At 48.7% G+C, this 24,281-nt stretch overlaps 2 protein-coding genes across 2 annotated transcripts; one reads left to right on the forward strand and one right to left on the reverse strand.

Annotated features, from left to right (window-relative positions):
- Nucleotides 1-1,050: 1,050 nt before the first annotated feature.
- On the forward strand, nucleotides 1,051-15,569 carry LOC311354118 (plexin-B1-like; the record flags this gene model as incomplete). Its single annotated transcript, XM_084473914.1, has 16 exons — nucleotides 1,051-1,193; nucleotides 2,715-2,815; nucleotides 3,493-3,710; nucleotides 5,535-5,713; nucleotides 6,826-6,892; nucleotides 7,292-7,438; nucleotides 9,502-9,679; nucleotides 9,821-9,924; nucleotides 10,239-10,326; nucleotides 10,805-10,977; nucleotides 11,996-12,156; nucleotides 13,065-13,212; nucleotides 13,666-13,730; nucleotides 14,838-14,913; nucleotides 15,043-15,117; nucleotides 15,432-15,569. 16 exons carry the CDS (start codon nucleotides 1,051-1,053, stop codon nucleotides 15,534-15,536), a joined length of 2,028 nt encoding a protein of 675 aa, XP_084330040.1. The 3' UTR covers nucleotides 15,537-15,569.
- Nucleotides 15,570-21,236: 5,667 nt separating this feature from the next.
- LOC311354179 (beta-1,3-galactosyltransferase 2-like) lies at nucleotides 21,237-23,841 on the reverse strand. The gene is made up of 3 exons (XM_084473978.1): nucleotides 23,712-23,841; nucleotides 22,950-23,071; nucleotides 21,237-22,351 (listed from the first exon to the last, which is right to left on the reverse strand). The coding sequence occupies exons 2-3, from the start codon at nucleotides 23,006-23,008 to the stop codon at nucleotides 21,280-21,282; spliced, it is 1,131 nt and encodes a 376-aa protein (XP_084330104.1). The 5' UTR covers nucleotides 23,009-23,071; nucleotides 23,712-23,841; the 3' UTR covers nucleotides 21,237-21,279.
- Nucleotides 23,842-24,281: the final 440 nt, after the last annotated feature.

Genomic DNA, 24,281 nt, shown 5'->3' on the forward strand with positions numbered 1-24,281 from the left:
GATCTTAAGACCTCCCGGATCGGATCGATGCACTTAAGATGCAGGATGGACTTTCCACTGATCCACTGATCGGTCCGTGCTGAACAGCGTACTGACGGCATGTCCGTCAGAACACTCAAAGTCGTCCGGTCAGGCGTCACGCTAAAGCACGGGGGGGGTCACATGTATCTGAAGCATCGCCTTCTTTAATTAGGATTCTACGATTCCCAGCCCTTGACGTGCTGTAATTCAACATGATTCACGGCGCAATCCAAAGCACTGTCACCTAGTGGGACACCACCGTCTCTACCTCAGTCCACGCCCACAAACCGGGTGGCAGGGTGTGTTCACACAACTGAACTCTGTACATGCGGGCGTTCAGGCCCTTGGTTGAACAGGCCCTCCGTCTGGAAACAGAAGGAGACAGCTGCCCCCCCCGCCCCCCCCCCGCTGTCTGCCTTTTGTTTCTTAACCCTGGCCCCTCTAGTGTCAGGGTTCGAGAGCTGCTGGAACACGGAGACAGGACACAAGAGACAGGACACACAGACAGGACACACAGACAGGACACAAGAGACAGGACACACAGACAGGACACACAGACAGGACACACAGACAGGACACACAGACAGGACACACAGACAGGACACAGAGACAGGACACACAGACAGGACACAGAGACAGGACACACAGACAGGACACACAGACAGGACACACAGAGGCAGGACACACAGACAGGACACACAGACAGACAGGACACAGAGACAGGACACACAGACAGGACACACAGACAGGACACACAGACAGGACACACAGACAGGACACACAGACAGGACACACAGACAGGACACACAGACAGGACACACAGACAGGACACAAGAGACAGGACACACAGACAGAACACACAGACAGGACACACAGAGACAGGACACACAGACAGGACACACAGACAGGACACACAACATGACAGAGTCTACAGGTGCGACACTGGCCCCTGGGAGCCACGGTTAACGTCTCCTGAAGGAACGCTCTCGCCCCCCCCCCCCCCCCCCCCCCGGTCTGCTCCAGGTCCAGATGGGGAACCTGAACTTCTCGCTGGGCCGCGTGCAGTACGACAGCCAGGCCCAGGTGAGCTTCCCCCCCGAGGCCCAGGTGGGCGTGGGGGTGGGGGCCAGCGTGGTCGCTCTGCTGGTGCTCATCATCGTGCTCGTGTACAGGTAACCATGGCGCCTCAAACCAACAACGCCCGCCGTCTCTGTCGGTGCTGCGGACGTAAACGGACGGACGCCAGCTAGCCCGGGCTGGCTGGCGGCAGTGCGTTTGTAAATCCTCACACCCCCCCTAGCCTTAAGAACGCTCCTAGCCGCTGAGTTAGAAGCCTCTGGGCTTTTAGCTCAGTGGTCAGAGCGTGGTTCCACTCCCGTGCCGGTAGTGTTGTTGTTGTAGTTCGAGAGGTGACGGGTTCGAGACCCGCGAGCGGTCGAACCGGCCTCTGCCACATGGAGGCCGTGACTGGATGGCTGCTTGCTCACTGGCCAGCGCCCCGTCCCCGTAGACAATAGCTGAGTTTGAAACCGTTCCCCATCACGGATATAGTGCACTATGTAGGGTGATATAGTGCACTATGTAGGGTGATATAGTGCACTATGTAGGGTGATATAGTGCACTATGTAGGGTGATGTAGTGCACTATGTAGGGTGATATAGTGCACTATGTAGGGTGATATAGTGCACTATGTAGGGTGATATAGTGCACTATGTAGGGTGATATAGTGCACTATGTAGGGTGATATAGTGCACTATGTAGGGTGATATAGTGCACTATATAGGGTGATATAGTGCACTATGTAGGGTGATATAGTGCACTATATAGGGTGATATAGTGCACTATATAGGGGTACTCGCCATTGTGTAGTGCTGTTTGAATTCTCAGTGGTTAATTTCATTCACTATATAGTGGACTATAAAATACCCACAATTTGAGTGAACATACGATGTTCCCTCCCTACGTGTTACTTCCGTAGACCACAATGCAATGCGGGCGCATTTACTGACGCAAATGACGTTCAGAAATGTTCAGCGTAGTGTCCGAATTCTCGTTTGTTCGTTCCCTATATAGTTCACTATATCATAAACACTGTATAGGGAATAGTGAGTGAGGGAATAGGGAACGGTTTCGAACACAGCTCATATCTATACATTTTTTACCTCAATGATTTTACAAAGGTATTTTGTACGACTACTATATATGTCAATTTTGGCACCAATTGCACTCCTTACCATCACTGGGAGCAGGGATCCTCCCCCACTCTGCGTTCTTTCTCAAGATTCCTTCCACACTAATTTAGTCTTTTCTTTCCCCTTGGGGGTGAGAGAGGTGTCATAACAACATGACCTGTTCATCTCCTTCAGACAGTCACTGTAATTAAGGGCTATACACATACCATGTACTGGACTTTACAGCAATAGCAGCCATACAAATACAACAATAACACAGGACATGAAAGCATTCATCACAGGGAGGGGCAGATATGAGATCTATAACAGAGACGCAGACCTAGAGATACCACCGCTAATGCACACACAGATTGACTGAGAGTACTTCCTTAGCCTGGAGCACTCCTACTCCTACTCTGCCGTTCTTCCAGTGCCGCGCTGGGCTCTGCAGCGTGTGGTGAACTGCGCTGCGCTGCGTACGGTCCGTCCCTCACCGGTGGTTCCTCTGCTCTCTGTCGTCAGGAGGAAGAGCAAGCAGGCCATGAGGGACTACAAGAAGGTGCAGATCCAGCTGGAGAACCTGGAGACGAGTGTCCGGGACCGCTGCAAGAAGGAGTTCACAGGTGGCCAGAGAGGGTTCACTTTACGAACCAAATCCAAAACTATGGATGTATTATTTTAAAACCTACTGACTCAACATGTCTGTGATCCGGCTCATGGTTTTCCTTTCATTGTTTCTTTCTTAATATAACTAAATATGAATATTACTAGCATTTCCATGTTATTATTATTTTTTTCAAGGATTAAAATCCTCCTCATATTTTCATTGTGTAGCTTTCGGACAAAGCCCTTAAAACGCTCCCCTCTCCCCCCTGGCTCCCTTCTCCCCCCTCCCCTCTCCCCCTTGGCTCCCCCTTGGCTCCCCCCTCCCCTCTTCCCCCTGGCTCCCCTCTCCCCCCTGGCTCCACCTGGCCCCTCCCCTCTCCCTCCTCCCCTCTCCCCCCTCTCCCCCCTCCCGTCTCCCCCCTGGCTCCCCTCTCCCCCCTCCCCTCTCCCCCCTGGCTCCCCGTGGCCCCTCCCCTCTCCCCCCTCCCCTCTCCCCCCTGGCTCCGCCTGGCCCCTCCCCTCTCCCTCCTCCCCTCTCCCCCCTTCTCCCACCTGGCTCCTCTCCCCCCTGGCTCCCCATGGCCCCTCCCCCCTCCCCTCTCCCCCCCCTCCCCTCTCCCCTCTCCCCCCTGGCTCCCCATGGCCCCTCCCCTCCCCCCCCTGGCTCCCCTCTCCCCCCCCCTCCCCTCTGCAGACCTCATGACAGAGATGATGGACATGTCCAGCGACCTGGTGGGCTCCGGCATCCCCTTCCTCCAGTACCGCGCCTACGCCGAGCGCATCTTCTTCCCCGGCCACCAGGAGTCGCCGCTGAGGCGCGAGCTGGACGTCCCCGAGGGCCGCAGGCAGACCGTGGAGCAAGGGCTGGTTCAGCTGTCCAACCTGCTCAACAGCAAGCTGTTCCTCACCAAGGTCAGAGGGGGCTTGAAAAGGGGGAGTCAGGTCAGGTCAGGTCCGTTTGGTTTGGTTTGGTTTGGTTTGGTTTGTACAGCACTTGACGGGAATAAGTGTACAATCAAGGAATTTCGTTCTCATTACTGACCCCTACTGGCCGGGAAGGGTAACTGCAGCCTGCTGGAGATCGTGAGCTTGTGAGAGCGTTGGAGTGTGAGCTGAGCTCTGTGAGAGACGATGATGCTCACAAACAAGTTTACTAAAGTTTGTGAGTAAACTAAAGTTTGTGAGTATCGTGAATAAATGCTTCAATAAATTATTTACAAGGACCTGGACACGAGTTCAACTGACATGGTAATACGGACATGTCTCCTCCACACCGCCATCCTGTGGCGATAACGGGAACTGAACAGATAATGGGACGATATTAAACAACCTGCATAATGAGCTCCTATCGCCGTGGCTACGAGGGATGTGGTTTGATCCCATCAGAATGTTTCGCTGAATCTTTCCGTGGTTATCAAATGTCTGCGTCTGCTTCTGCTAATCTGCTAGATTTAGCAGAGTGCACGGTCGTCCAGCGTGGCCAAAGCACTATGAACTGGTGCGGCGGTGGCGTCCCTACGTCTCTCAGGGCTCTCAGAGATTGTGCAAACCGTGGATCCGGTTCAAAGCTGAATCAGTGTGTCAGTATCATGGTCTGTATCAGTGGGCCCACATTAGGGCTGCTCAATTATGGAAAAAATCATAATCACGATTATTTTGGTCAATATTGAAATCTCGATTATTCAAACGATTATTTTTTGAGTTTGAAAACATGATGCATTTAATCATAATTTCTCTCCAAAAAAAACACTTTGTAAATGAGAAATTTTCCCCTTAAAAATATACACAAAATGGTCAAACAGAAAATAAAGTCCAGATATGAATCCAGCTGTTCTGCAATTTCTATTTAAAAAAAAAAAAATATATATATATATATATATATATTATTTTTCTTTTTTTTTTTTTTTCTTTTTCCAAATAATTTCAACTCGATTATATTAGTTTGGTGATCGTTTCACTCTGAAATCGAAATCGCGATCAAAATTCAATTAATCGCCCAGCCCTAGCCCACATACGAAGCTGGGATCTCTGGTAGACTGTCGCTCCTTTGGTGTAAACAGAGTCTTTCTTTTCATTCTAGATACGATCTGAACGCTAAAGAGGTGGTATTATGCCACGAGGTGTAAGTCCTGATCAGCCGTTACAAGTGTTTTACAACCTGCCCCTTTTTCCTGTGTGTTAGTGACATCACAAAGTGGCCGAGGTCTCCACCTGTTGGCCAATCAGTGGCCAGCAGCCTGTTTTTACGTCACACAAACAGTATCAGACCCGCTCGCTTGGAACCTTGACGGAGGTGAGACTGAAAAAGTACCAGTTAGCAGGTACCAGGTACCAGGTACCAGTTAGCAGGTACCAGATACCAGGTACCAGGTAGCTGGTACCAGGTACCTCATTTTAGTGATCGAAACGCAAGAAAAGCCGTTGAGTTGAGCTGCTACTGTCGGTGGACAACGGACCATCAGTGGACTGTAGCAGACGTTGCTGATCTAATCCATCGTACATCTAGGTTGACCCTCTCCCACTTGTGATGTCACTAAAGCACAGAAAAAAAAAAGGGGCAGATTTCCAAACGTCCTGGTGGCGTAGCTCCACCCCTTTAGAACACGGGTGGCGGCGTCCAGACGTGTGTCGTGGTGGGGGGGGGGGGGGGTGGGGCGGTTAGCCGGGCCTGGTCTGATGAGCCGTGTCGTGTGGTGTCTCCTCCTCCCTCCTCCTCCTCCTCCTCCTCCTCCTCAGTTCATCCACACCCTGGAGGAGCAGCGGACCTTCTCCCCGCGGGACCGCGCCTACGTGGCCTCGCTGCTGACGGCCGCGCTGCACGGCAAGCTGGAGTACTTCACGGACATCCTGAAGACGCTGCTCAGCCACCTGGTGGAGCAGTACGTCGCCAAGAACCCCAAGCTCATGCTGAGGAGGTGAGGGGGGGGGGGGGGTCAACTCTTACTGGGAGGGGGTTGATGGGTCAACTCTTACTGGGAGGGGGTTGGTGGGTCAACTCTTACTGGGAGGGGGTTGGTGGGTCAACTCTTACAGTTGAACCACATAAGATAAGATAAAGTATACTTTAACTTATCTTTATCTTACTGGGAGGGGGTTGGTGGGTCAACTCTTACTGGGAGGGGGTTGGTGGGTCAACTCTTACTGGGAGGGGCTTGGTGGTTCAACTCTTACTGGGAGGGGGGGGGGGGGGGGGTCAACTCTTACTGGGTCAACTCAACTCTTACTGGGAGGGGCTTGGTGGGTCAACTCTTACTGGGAGGGGCTTTGTGGTTCAACTCTTACTGGGAGGGGGTTGATGGTTCAACTCTTACTGGAGGGGCTTGGTGGGTCAACTCTTACTGGGAGGGGGTTGATGGGTCAACTCTTACTGGGAGGGGGTTGATGGGTCAACTCTTACTGGGAGGGGGTTGATGGGTCAACTCTTACTGGGAGGGGGTTGGTGGTTCAACTCTTACAGTTGAACCACATAAGATAAGATAAAGTATACTTTAACTTATCTTTATCTTACTGGGAGGGGGTTGGTGGTTCAACTCTTACTGGGAGGGGCTTGGTGGTTCAACTCTTACTGGGAGGGGGTTGATGGGTCAACTCTTACTGGGAGGGGCTTTGTGGTTCAACTCTTACTGGGAGGGGCTTGGTGGTTCAACTCTTACTGGGAGAGGGTTGGTGGGTCAACTCTTACTGGGAGGGGGTTGATGGGTCAACTCTTACTGGGAGGGGCTTTGTGCGTTTTGCCAAGGGGGCGGCAGCAGCTCAGGAGGTAGAGCAGGTCGGCTGGTAACCGGAAGGTCGCTGGTTCGATCCCCGGCTCCTCCTCCTCCTTCCTCCTAGCGGAGTGCCGAGGTGTCCCTGAGCGAGACGCCCTCGCCCTGACTGCGTGGCTGACTCCGCCGTCGGTGTGTGGATGTGTGAATGTGTGAATGTGTGAATGTGTGGATGAATGGTTGGAAGTCGCTTTGGATAAAAGCTGAATCCCCTCAATGTAAATGCGTTTGTGCGTTTGTGCGTTTGTGCTTTGCTCCTTAAGGACCGAGTCGGTGGTGGAGAAGCTCCTGACCAACTGGATGTCCATCTGCCTCTTCACCTTCCTCAGGGTACGCACGTCTTTTGGCATACAGAGAATCAGAAACCATGACTTGGGTTACGGTTTTCATACGAAATGTCGCATGTTGAAAATCCTGAGGACATTTGTGCCATTCTATCCGAAGAAGAAGACACACTTTGTTAATAATAGTGTAAATATCTATAAATCAAGTATATTATGTGTCATAGCTAGGATTCTGCTTTCTAACAGAGCGAGACAAAACAAAAAAAAGATGTACTTAAGAGCAGATTCCATGTGGTTGTGGGTGTGAGTCCCCTGGCACGGAGAGCACAGGACGCTGCTCTCTGGCTCACAGCGGCGGTCACGTCCGTCCTGGTTAACCTGGTTAACCTGGTTCACCTGGTTCACCTGGTTGTGTGTTAACCTGCGTGTTGTCGTTGTGGCGCAGGAGTCGGCGGGGGAGTCCTTCTACATGCTGTTCAGGGCCATCAAGCACCAGGTGGACAAGGGCCCCGTGGACGCCGTGACGGGGAAGGCCAAGTACACGCTCAACGACAACCGCTTGCTGCGCGAGGACGTGGAGTACCGCACGCTGGTGAGGACTCACCTCACCCCCGACCCGAGAGAGAGAGAGAGAGAGAGAGAGAGAGAGAGAGAGAGAGAGAGAGAGAGAGAGAGAGAGAGAGAGGGAGAGGAGAGGGAGAGAGAGAGAGAGAGGGGCGTTCAGCCACGGCGTTCCCGTACACAAAGTATTCCCGGTCCCCGGAAGTTCCCCCGTAGTGAACGAACGTGGTTCCCGCCGTCCGTGTCGCCGCGTGTATCGTTTTCTATCCGCGTGCTTCGTCGCTCTCTCTAGTTCCTGTCTCTTCTCTCTCTAGTTCCTGTCTCTTCTCTCTCTAGTTCCTGTCTCTTCTCTCTCTAGTTCCTGTCTCTTCTCTCTCTAGTTCCTGTCTCTTCTCTCTCTAGTTCCTGTCTCTTCTCTCTCTAGTTCCTGTCTCTTCTCTCTCTAGTTCCTGTCTCTTCTCTCTCTAGTTCCTGTCTCTTCTCTCTCTAGTTCCTGTCTCTTCTCTCTCTAGTTCCTGTCTCTTCTCTCTCTAGTTCCTGTCTCTTCCGTGCGACCACGCCCACCCTATTAAGTCAGGGATAATGTGTAGAACGCCGGTCATTATCGGGATAATAAGGGGCTTATTTTTTCCGATAATGAACGGCGACGACGTTCTATACATTATCCCGCTTATTACTCGGCTACTTGCCGAAACGAAAAAATAACTTCACACCGTGTGTCTTTTTTACATTTTATTTGTTACCAGCATCCGTAGCGTTGATCAGCAGAGAAACAGTCCGCCCAAGACGTTGACGTCGCTTAGCAACCGAGTACGCTGGGGTTGATGAGTTACCGGACTGCTTGCGGAGTGACACGAGAGACGTGAATCAGAGGCAAAAAATCCACTTTCCTTGACAGCGGTCGTTATATGCTTAGCAACGGTTATTATCAAACTATAATTATTATATTACAATTATCGAAGAAGAGAAGAGAAGAGAAGAGACGTGTAATAACATGATGATGAATGCAGCAAGGCGATGTTACACTAATTTATGTTCAGAGGATGTTTGACGGTTTAAATTGCTGATATAAGCGTTTTTTTTTACACATTTTTCCACGCTTTCAGTTTTGGCGGGATATCCCAGTCTACTCGGGACAAAAGTGGCTTTTTTCTCCCAGTATTTCAAACTTGTAACATCCCGGGAATATTCGACCCTAATCCACACAAACCCATTTATTGCAACAGATTATGGTTGCACTTGGTGGATACGTTTCTTTATAGGAATAATAAATTGTACTCCGTACCAATACAGCCAGCAGCAGCCAGACCAATGAGACCCTGCTTTAGCTGAATCTCTGAAGATAAGCAGGTGTGGGCTTGGTTCGTACTTGGATGGGAGACCAACTGGGAACACTGAGTTGCTGCTGGAAGTGGTGTCGGGTGGTGGCCACTAGGTGGCAGTCTTCCTTCTGGCCAAAACATCAATCCCCCGATGGCCCAGTGCAGTGACGGGGACACTGTGCTGTGGAAGGTTCCGTCCTTCAGAGGAGACGTAAAACCGAGGTCCTGACTCACTGAGGTCATAAAAGATCCCAGGGCACTAATCACAAAAGAGTAGGGGACCCCCCCGGAGTCCTGGGTCAGACTGACCAATCAGGCTCATTCATCCTGACCCCTAATCACCCCCGCTGTATGATTGGCTGATTCATTAACTCCCTCACTCTCCACCTCCAGCTGGTGTGTGGTGAGCGTTCTGCCGCCGACTGGCTGCCGTGCATCACCCAGTGGGTGCTACACACACCGGTGGTGGTTAGTGAGGTCCCCCCCCTTTCACTGTGAAAGCGTCGTTGAGTGTCTAGAAAAGCGCTTTATAAATTCAATCAATTATTATTATTATTAATACAGTCGTTTCGATCATATACACACAAAGATCCATTGTTTTGAGTAAATAACAAACAGGAAGCAGGACGGGATAGGGTTGGGCAGTGTTTGAAAGATACTCGCCCATTGAGGTCATGAGATGATTCTGGCTCCATTACGAGCAGCAGTGAGTTAACCTCCGGTCCGGACGTGATCCGTCTTTAACCCCCCCACCCTTCCCCCGCTGTCCCAGACCCTGAACGTTCTCGTCCCGGCTCCAGGGGCCGACGATGGCTCCACGACGGCCCCCACAGCCCCGGCCAAGGTCCTGGACTGTGACACCATCACCCAGGTGAAGGAGAAGGTCCTGGAGCAGACCTGGAAGGGCACCTCCTTCTCCCAGAGGCCCCACGTCGACTCGCTGAACCTCGGTGAGGCCCCCCCCCCCCCCCGCTCTCTCCCCGACGCTCACCGCGCGGCGGCGAGGATAATCAGGACGCAGCAAAACGCCGCGAAATAATAATTACAAAGACTGGGTTTGTGTTTATGACACGCGTGTGTCGTTGCTCCAGAATGGCGCGCGGGCGTCGCCGGTCACCTCATCCTGTCTGACGAGGACCTGACGTCTATAACCCAGGGCTCCTGGAAACGCCTCAACACAATCCAGCACTACAAGGTCACACACACGCACGCACGCACGCACGCACGCACGCACGCACGCACACACACACACATCACAAACCAGAAGTGTCAGTTACTCATTCACTTTATTTATGTTGTGACATTGCTCTGACATTGCCTTATCTCGCTCAGTATCAGTATTATCTCGATCAGTCCAGAAGCGCCCTGTGTTATGCCGTGCGCATTTGATACATGAAAGCACCTGGACTGTGACTTGCGGCTCCGGTCGGTGCGAGGCTGAGGGGACGGTTTCAGACCCTGAAGTATAACGATAATCATCTTGAGGTGCTCCCCCCCCCCCCCCATCAGCTCCCCGACGGGGCGACCGTGGCTCTGGTCCCCAGGAACGGCAAACACCAGCACCACTACGACAGCCACGACTACACGCCCGGGGAGAGTGAGTGCTTTTGTGTTTCCTCTCGTATGTGTGGGTTGTGTTAGTGTGCGTTCAAAGCTGTGCACATTATCAACTCACACTCTGGATGATCGATCTGCACTTTAGATTGACATGTGACACCTAACCCCCCCCTCCATCTCTCTCTCTCTCTCTCTCTCTCTCTCTCTCCATCTCTCTCTGTCTCTCTGTCTCTCTCTCCATCTCTCTCTGTCTCTCTCTCCATCTCTCTCTCTCTCGCTCTCTCTCTTACGCTCTCTCTCTCTCTCTCCCCATCTCTCTCTCCATCTCTCTCTTGCTCTCTCTCACTCTCTCTCTATCTCTCTTTCTCTCTCTCTATCTCTCTTTCTCTCTCTCTCTCTCTCCATCTGTCTCTTTCCATCTCTCTCTCTTTCGCTCTCTCTCTCTCTCTCTCTCTCTCTCTCTCTCTCTTGCTCTCTCCCTCTCCCTCTCTCTCTCTCTCTCTCTCTCTCTCTCTCAGAGACCCCCATGCTGGACGATGGCGAGGAGGGCGGCGTGCGGCTGTGGCACCTGGTGAAGGCCAACGAAGAGGCCGAGCTGCCCAAACAGAGGAAGGGCAGCGTGAGGGAGAGGGGGGGCGAGCGAGCCAAGGCCATCCCCGAGATATACCTCACCAGGCTGCTCTCCATGAAGGTACCACTAGAGGCTGCTCTCTGTGGAGGTACCACTAGAGGCTGCTCTCTGTGGAGGTACCACTAGAGGCTGCTCTCTGTGGAGGTACCACTAGAGGCTGCTCTACCACGGAGGTACCACTAGAGGCTGCTCTCTGTGGAGGTACCACTAGAGGCTGCTCTCCACGGAGGTACCACTAGAGGCTGCTCTACCACGGAGGTACCACTAGAGGCTGCTCTCTGTGGAGGTACCACTAGAGGCTGCTCTCTGTGGAGGTACCACTAGAGGCTGCTCTCTGTGGAGGTACCACTAGAGGCTGCTCTCTGTGGAGGTACCACTAGAGGCTGCTCTCTGTGGAGGTACCACTAGAGGCTGCTCTACCACGGAGGTACCACTAGAGGCTGCTCTACCACGGAGGTACCACTAGAGGCTGCTCTCCACGGAGGTACCACTAGAGGCTGCTCTACCACGGAGGTACCACTAGAGGCTGCTCTCCACGGAGGTACCACTAGAGGCTGCTCTCTGTGGAGGTACCACTAGAGGCTGCTCTACCACGGAGGTACCACTAGAGGCTGCTCTCTGTGGAGGTACCACTAGAGGCTGCTCTCTGTGGAGGTACCACTAGAGGCTGCTCTACCATGGAGCCTCCATCCACATGCCACCATCATCATCCGACAACATGTTCTTTGTTGTTGAGCAAGTTGAGCACGATTCCTCTTATTGTCTTTACGTCTTATTGGTAGAAGGAGAGGACAGTAATGAAACAAACAAAGCCGTGGTGGTGACCGGCCACGAGTCATTGAAGGAAGCCGCAGAAGCAGTGTTGCGCTTGTGGCCTGGTATTTCTGATATGAACAAAGTGTCTTTTTTTTGAGAATCTGCACAACTCTCAACAAAAGACGGAATGATCAGAATGAAGCCTGGGGTTCAGGTCAAGCTCTCCAGCTTGACCTACGCCCCAAGTGGACCTTCTCCCTTCCTGATGCGAAGCGTCTCTCTGCTCTGTCGTCCTCTCTGTCGTGCCCCCCCCCGCCCTCAGGGAACGCTCCAGAAGTTCGTGGACGATCTGTTCACGGCCATCCTCAGCACCAGCCAGCCGGTCCCCCTGGCGGTGAAGTACTTCTTTGACATGCTGGACGAGCAGGCGTCGCTGCACGGCATCACCGACCCGGAGACCATCCACATCTGGAAGACCAACAGGTGACCGGCGCCGAGCTGAACCAAAGCCAACGCTACACACCAAAGGGGACACATGAACCCACCAGGTGTGAGTGTGATCGCACGCCGTGAATCGGCCTCTTCTGACATCAGAAGAGGCGTCGTAACGGCTCGTAACGGCTGACCACACTCACACCTGGTGGTGTGACACGTCACCTTTAACCGGGCTCCTCCAGACGTGATGGGTGGTGGGTGAAAGGTGTGAAAGGTGGTGGGCGACAGAAGGCCGGTTTACCTGCGCACACTGATTTGCATACACAGGTGTGAGCCTCACCCCGCCCCAGGCTCCGGCCAGTCTGACCGGGGTCAGGTCAGGCTGCTTAAACCAGCCATCGTTCACACGCACACACACACCCACACACACACCCACACACCCACACACCCACACACCCACACACCCACACATGTCTTTGTGAAATGCTGGCCCCTCCCTCGACCCCCAGCAGGTCAAAAAGAATAAAAAGAATTCTTTCAACATTTCATTGTTTTTCGGCGTTGTTTGAATGTTCTTTAGAAGAAAAAAAAAGGCAGCGCCTACTACTTTCCCATATTTAACAATTAATCAATTAATCAATTAATTAATGAATAATTGTACACGTGAACACTCCAAGAATAAACAAGATAACACTTTTTGCGGGGATTTATTTGTTTTTATTAGCAGTTTATTTGGGGTTTTTTTTGCGATGAAAACAATATCCCTTTAGAGTTTGAGATCACTATCTCTGGATATCGCCCAATATCCCGAGATAGCGAACCAATCAAATTGTGCCATCTTAGGAGGTTCAGGTGTAGCATATACTAAATATATACATATATATATATATATATATATAGATATATATCTTTATATATCTATACATGAAATAAAAAAAGATGTGTTTTCCTCGCAGCCTTCCGCTGAGGTTCTGGATCAACATTCTGAAGAACCCCCAGTTCATATTTGACGTCCAGGCGTCGGACCACGTGGACGCCGTTCTGTCGGTCATCGCTCAGACCTTCATGGACTCGTGCACCAGAGCCGAGCACAAGCTGGGACGGGTGAGACCATTGCTTACGTCGTTTATGAATATTCATATCGGTGTCTTTATTGACTCGCTTTAGAAAACGTTTTTTGTGACAATACCGTACAGTCATTTTCTTTCCGTGGTGCTTGGAGCGTATGTTTTTGCGTTGTCAAGGAAACATCTGCCCGATAGTCGATGCAGTGCATTGATTTGAAAAGGCAGAAGTGTCCCGTGATTGAAGAAATAACGCACACCCTTGCATTAACTTTATTGACCCCATCAGGATCAAATATCTTACAATTCTGTGGTATAAATATATATAAACCTTGCACGTATTGTACGTTCGTACGTCTGTGCGCAATGCACAACATTTTTAGCAATTTATTACGGCACTTAATAAATAAAAATAAAAATAATAAAAATAATAAATAATCTTTCTCTGTTCATAACTCAGTGAGCTGTTCTCCCGTCCGTCTCCCCTCTGCAGGACTCTCCTATCAACAAGCTGCTGTACGCCAGAGACATCCCCCGCTACAAGCACATGGTGGAGAGGTGAGCACCGGCCCCGCCAGAAGCCCCCGCTGCCCCGCGGGGTCCCGGGACTTGTCAGCGGGGAGCAGCAGGGGGGGGGGACTCGCCGGGACCGTCTGTCGGTGCTAGAGGAGGGCAGACGAACCCCGCAGGCCCCGTCTGCTCCCAGGAGACTCCCAGACCGCGTCGTACCTTTTACGGTCTGAGGCCGCCGACCTCGCTCCCTTATTTACGGCGTTATCATCTCAGCGCTGACCGCCCCGGAGCGGCTCGGCTTAGCTCAGGAGGTAGAGGCAGGTCGACGTGTAACCGGAAGGTTGCTGGTTCGATCCTCCTAGTGTCGATGTGTCCCTGAGCGAGACGCTTAACCCCTGACTGCTCCTGACCAGCTGGCTGTCGCCCTGCGTGGTCGACTCCGCCGTCGGTGTGTGTTAACCGTTGTAAGTCGCTCTGGATAAAAGCGTCTGCTAAATGCCCTAAATGTAAACGCTTAGAATGTGCGTAGGGTGTAGTGGTGATAGCGAGGGCGGGACCGCCAGGCCTCGGGGGAAGCCGTGTAGCCGTTTCAGTTGCGTGGGTTTAGTGGCGAGAGCAGAGAGGAAGGGTCTACTGACGGATGGATGCATGTTTACGTAACGTTTCAGATATCGCTTTATCCAATTTTTCGTAAAAAAAAAAAAGATTACTTCCTTGCCTATTTAGTTGTCGTTCTTCTAGTTGTGTTTGGGTTCCTCTGGCACTGGGGAATGTTTACTGGCAGATAGTGGGATGTAAGCGAATCAAAGTTGCATATCGGTAGACCAGATACTCTATTAAACTCTCAGAAGAAGATCTCAGCCTAGTCGACGAGACCAAGTGCGAGTTTAAAGTTGAATTGTCATGCGCCCATAAACAGCAGGGAGGAGCCATCGACGTGCCGTGAAATGTTGAGCTGTTTGGATGTAGGCTTGGACGTGGCGGTTCCCCTCGTCATCTGATAGTGGAGGTCGTGTTCTCATAGGGGGGGAACCCTGGCACCCAGCCATCGCTGTACCTTGACTGTTTTGAACTAAAAACACACACGCTCTTTCTGTCTCCTTTTTGGAAACCCATTTCCACACCCTGTTTTGTCTACCCTCACGTTCTCAGGTATTACGCAGACATTCGCCAGGCTATCCCCGCCAGTGACCAAGAAATGAACTCTGCCCTAGCAGAACTGTCTCGGGTACGTCCGTTGGTAACCCTGTAGGCTGTATTCCTGTGGTCGAGGTGAGGTGTTGAATCAGCGCACCGTCAATACACGCAGCACTAACGCACCAACATGGTATCTCTCTCTCTTCCTCTGCTCTTATAGAATTATGCGGGGGAAGTTAACCATCTTGTGGCCCTGCATGAGTTGTACAAATACATCAACAAATACTATGATCAGGTGAGTCCGGTTTTCAAATTTGTCCTGCCAATGTTCCTTACTAGTAGCCAAGTGTTCCTAACTGGTGGTCGATTGCTCCAAGCTAGTAGCCTATTGTTACTAACTAGCACCCAGTAGTTCCTAACTGAAGCCAACGTTCCTTACTAGTAGCCAAGTGTTCCTAACTGGTGGCCGATTGTTCCGAGCTAGTAGCCAATTGCTCCTGCCTATGTTCCAAACTAGAAGCCAATTGTTCCTTACTGGTAGCTACTCGTTCCCTACTAGTAGCCGATGGTTCCTGCCTGGTAGCCAACTGTTGCGCGTTGTCGTTTCAGATCATCACGGCCCTAGAGGAGGACACTATGGCCCAGAAGATGCAGCTGGGCTACAGGCTGCAGCAGGTGGCGGCGGCCGTGGAGAACAAGGTCACCGACCTATAGTGCTTCACAGTTCTTCACCTCAAGAAGCAGAACAGTCTGGACACGGCTCCCGGTTCTTGAGAGTCAAGATAAACCAGTTTTTATTTGAACGGGGGGACCAATGGGGAACCGAAGGGAGCACAGAGTTCAAGTGACCACGGCGGACAGAAAGGAGCGGCGCAGGGCTTCAAGCTATTCCGCTGTCGTTGCAATGACCCCCCGGTCGTTACGAGGATCACCCGACGCTTAACGCCGTTCCTCCGCAAAGTGGGGTTAAGTTACGTTCTTAACTGAAACGATATGTGAGGGGGGGGGGAAACCCTCTTGGCCACGAATTCCATGAGGTCCTTCACTTCACGAGGGGGGAAGACAAAGGGAACAAGGCGTCATGGTACTTGAGTTACATGTTGGTGTCGTTGAAGGACAGCAAGAAATATTCCAGTGTGATGTTTACGTCTAAACTCATTTGTCTTCTGCCAGAGGGAAGGATACATGTTAATTGTACATTATTTAATCATGTGGAGAAATGGAAAAGCGAGAGGGGAATGAGAAAAACAAGTATTAGAGCCGACAACATGCTCTTTGTTGTTGAGCAAGTTGAGCACGATTCGTCTTATTGTCTTTACGTCTTATTGGTAGAAGGAGAGGACAGTAATGAAACAAACAAAGCCGTGGTGGTGACCGGCCACGAGTCATTAAAGGAAGCCGCAGGAGCAGTGTTGTGCTTGTGGCCTGCCATTAGTTCCCCTGCCTTGATTGGAAGCCCTTTACTCTGTGTGCGTCAGCCGGTGAAGTCTTTGAAGTTGCCTCGAGTTGAGTGTGCAATTAAAACTCAACTTGAAAGCGGTGTTTTCTTAAAGAAATGCACAGACTCGGGGAAGGAAGGGTATGAAACCAGTATGAAGGACCGTACAATGTTTGTTTTTTTTTCTCCAATGAATTGAGCGAGTTAGCTGAAGTCCCTTGAAGCAAATGTAGCAGATTAGGAGTGAGGTTGAATGCAGCATTCCAGCGTCTCCAAAGTAAAGATATTTTAGCGATAACGCTTCTTTATGAACAGTGAATCAAAAAAACGAACGCGAATTTCAAAAAAATTACAAATACCGAGATGTTTGGTGAGTGCTGGCCGTTAGTGGAAAGAAAAGGTCTTTCACCTAAGAATATGGGAAAGTGGAAAATAAACATTTTCCCCCCAAAAGTCACTGTATTCCTTTAAAGTGTCAATGTTTTTAAAATGCTGAGGTTCTAGTATGTCTTCATTCAGTCTCCCGACCTTACTAAAACGGTGTTTAATGTCAAACATATAACCCATGCAGTTCTAAAATATTACTTCTCAGTTTGGAAAATGCAATAATAGGATCTTATCTGTCCCAATATGAAAATCCTGAATATATCGAAAAATATAAGTCAACGTTAAACAAACACACTGTGCATTCGTACCTTTGGCAGAAGAAGCTTATTTTGCTCTCTTGTAGTGCAGACACGTACAGAAGAAGATTTTCCCGTCATAATTTTCCTTTTGAAACTTCTCATATTGCACATTAGCCTTGCTTAATTCGATAGACACCAAATGTGTATTTTATTAAATGTTTCAATCTTTTTTTTATTATTATTTAAGATTTTATTTTTTATTTCAACCCGCTGAATGTGACAAACAAATGAACTACCTTGTTGCTTTTAAACGGTTCCTGGGTTGATTTTGAGTTTGCATCTGATACAAAGCATTCTGTGTATTGTTTGTCTTTATTGCAGTTTAATTTATTATTTAATTTATTTGCTTGCCAATCATGTTGGTAAATTATCCATGTGCAAATATGTGAAAATATCTATCTAATATTAAAAAAAACGACATTGGATGAAATCAGATAACATGCACAATTTAAAAAAAACTACAAAAAAACGACGCTCGGCTGGACATGAAAATACAAGAGGATGTTTTCTTTTACCCTACAAAAAAAACAATCTTTCTTTCAAGTGTTCTTTTCCCGTCTGTCTTATTCTGAGTTCCATCTCCACCTGGAAGCCCCGGATGGTGTTTGGGTTTTTCCAACTTTGTTTTACATTTCCTAGCTTTTTGAATGTATGAGCAGAGTAGTTACCTTGTACAGAAATTACCCCACAATTTGGCTATCTATACGTATCTAGTACGTTGTTTTTTTTGTAAATACACATTGCGCCTGGATGACCATGCTGGCACTTGCTTTCTCTAACCTAACAACAACTGAATGTCATGTAATAAAGTGTTTCAGATGTCAAAATCATTTTTGTGTCGTTCACACTGTCATTTAGGGAGTTAGGTCTGGGGTAAAGTTTAATGCTACAGTCCTCAATTAAAATTGACTTCATTAAAAAAGTAAAAAAAATCTATATAAGAGGGCATACATGTGGGAAAATTAATGAAAGACAAATAATGGAGTTAGTATGTCTATTGTTTGTAGCCTAAGTCACCCCTTGACAAAAAAACAAATATAAACAGAAAGATCTATAGATGCTGTCTCGAAAATGTGTATTAGTAATAGTTGTGCACATACTTGCCGTGGGGATATAACAAGAACGAAAAAACGCCTAGTTTACGGTGTTTGTCGTGATCCGGAACTGCCTTCTCATTTGCGTTGTTTCTCCATTCTTAACATTCCCCATTGTTGTCGTTTTTGATTCCATTTGAGCGAAGAAATACAGAGATACCGTTTTTTTTGATACATAAATGTGGGGAAAAAAATTAACCGGGAGACGCTACAATCCATGACTGCATCGGAGCCGTGGACCAGGAGCCGTGTGGTGGGAGCATCGTCTATATAGAGGACACTGGTCTGCAGATCAAATACGCCACAGCTCAGTGTCCCGTGAGCTGTTCCCACGGTCCCGTGAGTCGTCTTACTGCTTCGAGAGCTTTTATCACCGTTCCCACGGTCCAATGAGCCGAACCCGTGGAAGAAGTGGAAACCCGTTTAAACATTAGTGAACGTGGTGTTCGGTTATTGGTGGAAACATGACCTCAGAGGACAATATATCTGTTATGGTACCCAGAGTGTTTTTTCAACAATGTCTTATTATCTAATAGGTTGTTTGACATAGGATAACAATGTTTGTACATGCCGTTCTAATAATGATACTTCCTGTTAATGCTTTTCGTTTAGTGTCTATTGTTACGACTGTGGTCGTAGTTTTTGTATTCTGTTGTGTTTGTGTGTGTGGCTTTGTGTTTCTTTTCAATCTCCTATGTTAATAGGAACGTGCCCTTCCCGGGTGGGGATTGGTCCACTCATTTTGGCCGGGGACGGTGATTGGCCGAGGCAGGAAACCCCAAAGGAATAAAAGGAGTCAAGATGGCGCACCGTGCGAACAACCTAGCACGTCCATCCTCCTCCTCTCCTAACAAGCCACACGTCTTCTGAAGTCCTGTATTATAGTTAGAAGTTTCTCTGTTTAACTAGTTGGGGTGGACTGCCGTTTCAGTTGGTATTGTTTCCTCCTGTTTTATTAGAAAGGGAGCTGAGTCAATTTGTCATTTGTTTTCTTAGGTTAGAGTCTCTTTTTCGTTTCCGTTAGGAAAGTTTTGTTTGTTATTTTGGCCTGGGCCCACCCTGAAGCCTACCTTAGTTAAATTGATCTTGTTTTGTGAATAAACTCTGTTTTCAGTTGAAACTGAATAACACTTGTGCTCGTGGCTACTTGGGAGTTGGGGAAGATGGGGGTTTTTCATGTTGCGTCCTAGGCCCCCCTAGACTGGGGCGTAACACTATGCATTGGTCAGCCGGAATGCGTTCCTTTCTCTGTGGTTCTATGGTATGTCCGCTAGTGACAGAGATCCATAGATCCACTTTCACATGCTGTTCAATAGGGGAGGTCTGGTTTTGTCTCCCCTCACATTCTCAGGCATTACGCAGACATTCGTCAGGCTACCTAGCAGAACTGTCTCGGGTACGTCCGTCGGTAACCCTGTAGGCTGTATTCCTGTGGTCAAAAGGTGTTGAATCAGCGCACCATCAATACACGCAGCACTAACACACCAACATGGACTCTCTCTCTTCCTCTGCTCTTATAGAATTATGCCGGGGAAGTTAACCATCTTGTGGCCCTGCATGAGTTGCACAAATACATCAATAAATACTATGATCAGGTCAGTCCGGTTTCAAATTTGTCCTGCCAATGTTCCTTACTAGTAGCCAAGTGTTCCTGACTGGGGTTCCTAACTAAGGATGGGGCATTTTTCAGTCTTGCTCTCAACGCTTGAGCATCAGGCTGTACCCTTCACTTCACCTGCAAATCTACTTCTTGGTCTGAGTCTTCACCTCCATCCGAACTGAGGAGAAACCCCCCCCCCCTCTCTCACTATCAAACGCTGAACGAAGGAATAGAAAAGGAAGCGGTCAGTCACTCGTGGTTGGGTGGAGCCGTCTGAAGGCTAACCAGAGCCTTGTAGAGCAGGTTCCTCCAGGGCCAGACGGTCGCCCCAGGGCATCGTTCTCCAGGCTGCTGTCAGCCGGACAAGAATATCTGAAATATCTTTTATTCAGGCATTTTTTTTATTATGTCTCTGTCCTGCTCTGATTGGGTAGTCGCCGTTCTTACTCAATGGGAAAGAATGGATTTCATCGTCGTAATACAAAGTGCATACATTTTTCTTTTTCCGTTAGGATCGCAGTGGCTAGTTCAGCGACATATTTTCTATTTTGAGAGGGTCTGCTTGACGGTTTTGTTACATTAAAAAGGTATTAACGATTGAATGTGAGTGAGTGTTTGCCATAGACTACTGACAGCACCATTCAGTCCCCCTCTCAATGGCCCCGTATGAATTGTGGCCCATAATCCAGGCCAAACTATACTCATTGGCAACATTTAGTTATAACTCAACGTTTACAGATATTAGTTTTATGTGCACCATCTTCCTCTGCTTATTAGATAACGAGATGTACAAATAGCAGTAGGCCTATCTATAAAGTCAGCCTGAAAACCAAGACAGACTGCGGTATCTGCAGTTTCCTCATGCAGATACTGCCTTGGACAGACTACTGTCTCCGTAGTCTGTCTCCGTAGTCTGTCTATGTACGTCACCATGGAAGTGATAGACATTAAGCTGTTTATACACAATTTATTTGTATATTATATTCCAACACATATTCCAAAAAAACAATACTTCTGGTTTGTTTTCTGTGTTATTTTTTTTAATCTCATTATCTAAACTTTTAAAACATAAAGACATCCAAAATAGATATTACAATACACCTAAACACATGTTTGACAAATGTTTTCTTAATGTTGGAAAATATATCAGAATTTTGCATCCTGTTTGGGGTCATATGTCCAAAAAAAAAAAAAATTGAAGGTAACAAATTCTTCATTCAAAACATTGTTCATAAAACTCCTTATAACACCATTTGTTGTACGGTCAAATAATGTTAAGACTAGTTTTCTCAGTTTCGCTGTTGACGCTGATACCGCGTTAGGGCACATTGCATTACGCCTGCTATGTCAACCAAGGTTAACCTTATGTGAAGATAACATATAACATAGCCCAGTGCCCTCATCTCCTGACATAAAAGTTACATCTTTACAAAATAAAATAAGGTTTGATACACAAATATAGGCTACTTTTTAAAATATAAGATAGTCAATAGCCTACAACCGGGAAAGTCATCAGTTTAATCAAAAATAATAATAGTTAGCATTAACTATTGTGATTAATTGTTAATCACAATTAACCCTGTAAGTTATCATAAGTGAAGTAGCACGTCTGTTTATGTAATCCACCAAACGGCTCATGTCAACAGTCCGGGCCAGGCAACTTTAATGAATTCCAGTAGTTTATCAGTTCTTCTGGGGTTCTGAGGATGGAGGTGATGGAAGTGGCCAAGTGACATCGATCGAACTCAAACAAGTAGAGGCTGAAGTGCTCGCGCTCTGGCGGCGGGGTGTAGTCGATTCCTAGTGTTTTCATGCACACTCCGATATAGGCATCTTCCACATAAAAGGGCGAGATCTTTTTAGAGACCTCCACAAACCTTATGGGCATATCGAGGGAGAAGATGTAGCCCATGCCCACGGGGTGGGTCGGAAACTCCGGCTCGCGGTAGCTATCCTCGGACACGTACCACTGGTTGTCCTCGTCGCGGATGACGGGAGATCCGGACTTGAGCCTCCCGGTCATGTATGCCGTCGTAGGGGTGCCGGGGGTCTTTAACATGCTCACAAGGTTCTTCACGTTCAGGAACATGTCCGAGTCGATCTTCATGGCGTAGGGCACCTCGGGACAGCGGGAGGCCAGCCAGTCCATGATCACCATGGTCTTGACGGTCAGATTGTGGTAGCTGTCTATGAAGTCGCTCTGGATCAGGTCGTGGTACACCCGGTTCTCCGTGCGTATTTGGCTCTGCAGGACTTCGACGTTGCCGCTATTGGGTATGCCCAGGAGGAAGACGGTCTGGACGAGCTCCCCTTGGACCCGGGTCTCGTTGCCCCATGTCCTGCGGATGGCGTCCCGGGCTTGCCAGTTCCCGGGGGCCACGGGAACAATCAGAACCAGGTACGGATGGACGGACCGACACAGCTCGGTGTCGTCCAGGATAAAATGGTAGTTCCGCGGATAAATCATGTTGTACTGAGTGGAGAGGCGCAGCGGGTCACTCCGAGGAAGAGGCGGGGGCGCTTGAAACTCCCTAGGTCCGTCAGAAGATCTCTTCTTCATCTGATATATCGATAGGTTGACTGAAAATGGGCCGGTGTGTTCTTTCAACATTAAGCCAATCAGAATGGTGAGCAGGCCGAGAAGCAGGAGACACTTGAAGGTTGTCTTTCGGAAAGCTTTCCCCGGATTGACGGGAGTCCCCATCACTTCTCTGTGACAGACAAAAGTGTAAGTTAAGTGCCCGTGAGAAAATAACATGAATTAGGCCTACTATTAAACCTGCCTAGTTCACCCTTACTGCAAGGGTGAAAGATAACTTAAATAAAAATACAATTGGAATACTATGACATCACTTGACACTTTTTCATCACATGATGAAAAAGATAACAATAAAATGATTCAAATGAAATATATACTGTATATAGCCTATATATATATATATATATTAGTTATTGCAAGGTAGGTAATAGGTAAGCTTTACAGACCTCGCAGCTGAAGCGTCCTTCATCTCTGTGGTCAGACCAAAGAACTCAACCGTTCATATGCTGCCCATAGGCTACTTTATAACTTTTAACAAGTTTTACCTGTATAGCAGGAAATACCTGCTTGGTCAAGACTCCACCATCTTTTTTTTCCTTTTTTCGGGCAACTTAACATATTTGTACTGAATTGTCTCCAGATCCCATTTTGTCTATCTTTAAACGTATATTCTCACTTTCTCAAATTCACTGTGATTTTTGACAGAGCTGCTGAGAATGTAATCCAGGAATGTCAAGGATGTATTCTGTATACTCAAATAGTGCTTCTACCTCGGGGCTCCACCTCCGGTGAGCCGTAGGGTTGGGGGTTCACATGGGGTAACCAGCATAGGGTTGAGGGTTCACATGGGGGTAACCAGCAAGGGCAGCGTGGTGGTGCCCCTTCAGCGCTGCTGGAAGTATGGTAGAAAATAATGAAGGTTTAAAAGGACATCTCTGCCATATGTTTGGAATAATAGTAGAAAAGAACCGGGTCAGCAGGGTGGGGGGGGCCCTGTCCCTTTGTCATTCATAACACCTCAGAGGGTCCTGGGCCGACCGGAGACCACCAGACAGACATTCCTCTATAGTCAATGATATCAGCCTGTTTCTCAGTTCACTAGAATATAAGTATAAGTACTGTCGAGTGTTCCAACCTATAATGGGTTTTTATAGTATGAGGGCTATATGAGAACCTTCAGTCGCACTAGGTGGGAAGACCTCTCCTGACGTCTAGGAGAGGGGTACCCGATACTGGTTTCTCTTCGGCCCCGGGGCTTAACCTGTGCTGGCCCTCTTGGTACGTGTTAGAGTTCCTCGGCTAAGCTCAGTGGAGGAAGACTCTGGTCTATGTGTCCAACACAGGTCACTTGTTTAAGCCCCTACGAGGTTAAGCTAAATTTAGGCTATACGCGTTTCGATCGAACTCTGTGGCGTCTCTTACCACCCCAGTCCCTATGGGCCACGAAGCGGGGAACAAGTCTAAACCTCTTTATATTGCCTCACTCTCCGGACCAGTCACAATCAACCTTGTTTGTGTCATGCACCACTCACCTATCGTGCGGAGGCTGGGAGAGCTGCGAGCTGTCGGTTGGGCCCCTACTGAGGAGCCGGGCCAATTACTGAAGAACCGATTCAATCGCCTACTACAAAATGTAGTCAGGCAGTTTTATTTAGATTCAATAAACTCAAAAAGAAGGCAGGAGAAGAAGTGCTGCCGAGAGGGTCCTGGGTGCCCTCTATATATACCAGTTGCCAGCTGACTTGTGCGTGCGAAGGCAGGTCCATGCTTAGTTATGATACAGTTACATTCAGTCAATCAGAGGTAGAGAGGCATGGAGGTTCCTGTTTTTCTTCTGGGGCCCTGGTACAATTTTTGCTGACGTCTTGTGATGTTTCACATATGGCAGTCTTTGTTATGAACAGATGGTTATGATGGTTCCGCTTTTCTTTGAGGTAGACAGTACACTTATTGTTGAAACAGCAGATCAGTATTATAACTTTTCAGATACAGCAGATCATTAGTTACAACAGTTCAGCAATTCAACAGTGTTCATTTATTGTCCAGATTAATAGCAGATGTCCTACCCAGTGATTGGGCAGTGGGAGGCTTAGGGCTAGGTG

This window comes from Micromesistius poutassou (assembly GCF_964030765.1).
Source record: "Micromesistius poutassou genome assembly, chromosome: 10".
NCBI classification, from domain to species: Eukaryota; Metazoa; Chordata; class Actinopteri; order Gadiformes; family Gadidae; genus Micromesistius; species Micromesistius poutassou.

What these genes read in the sequence shown, in the direction of transcription:
- LOC311354179 (XM_084473978.1), bottom strand. Translation starts at nt 23,008, where the DNA reads ATGCTGGTTACCCCATGTGAACCCCCAACCCTACGGCTCACCGGAGGT. An exon ending in ACCGGAGGTGGAGCCCCGAG is followed by an intron (nt 22,352 to 22,949) that starts GTAGAAGCACTA and finishes TGTCTGTCACAG; the next exon opens with AGAAGTGATGGGGACTCCCG.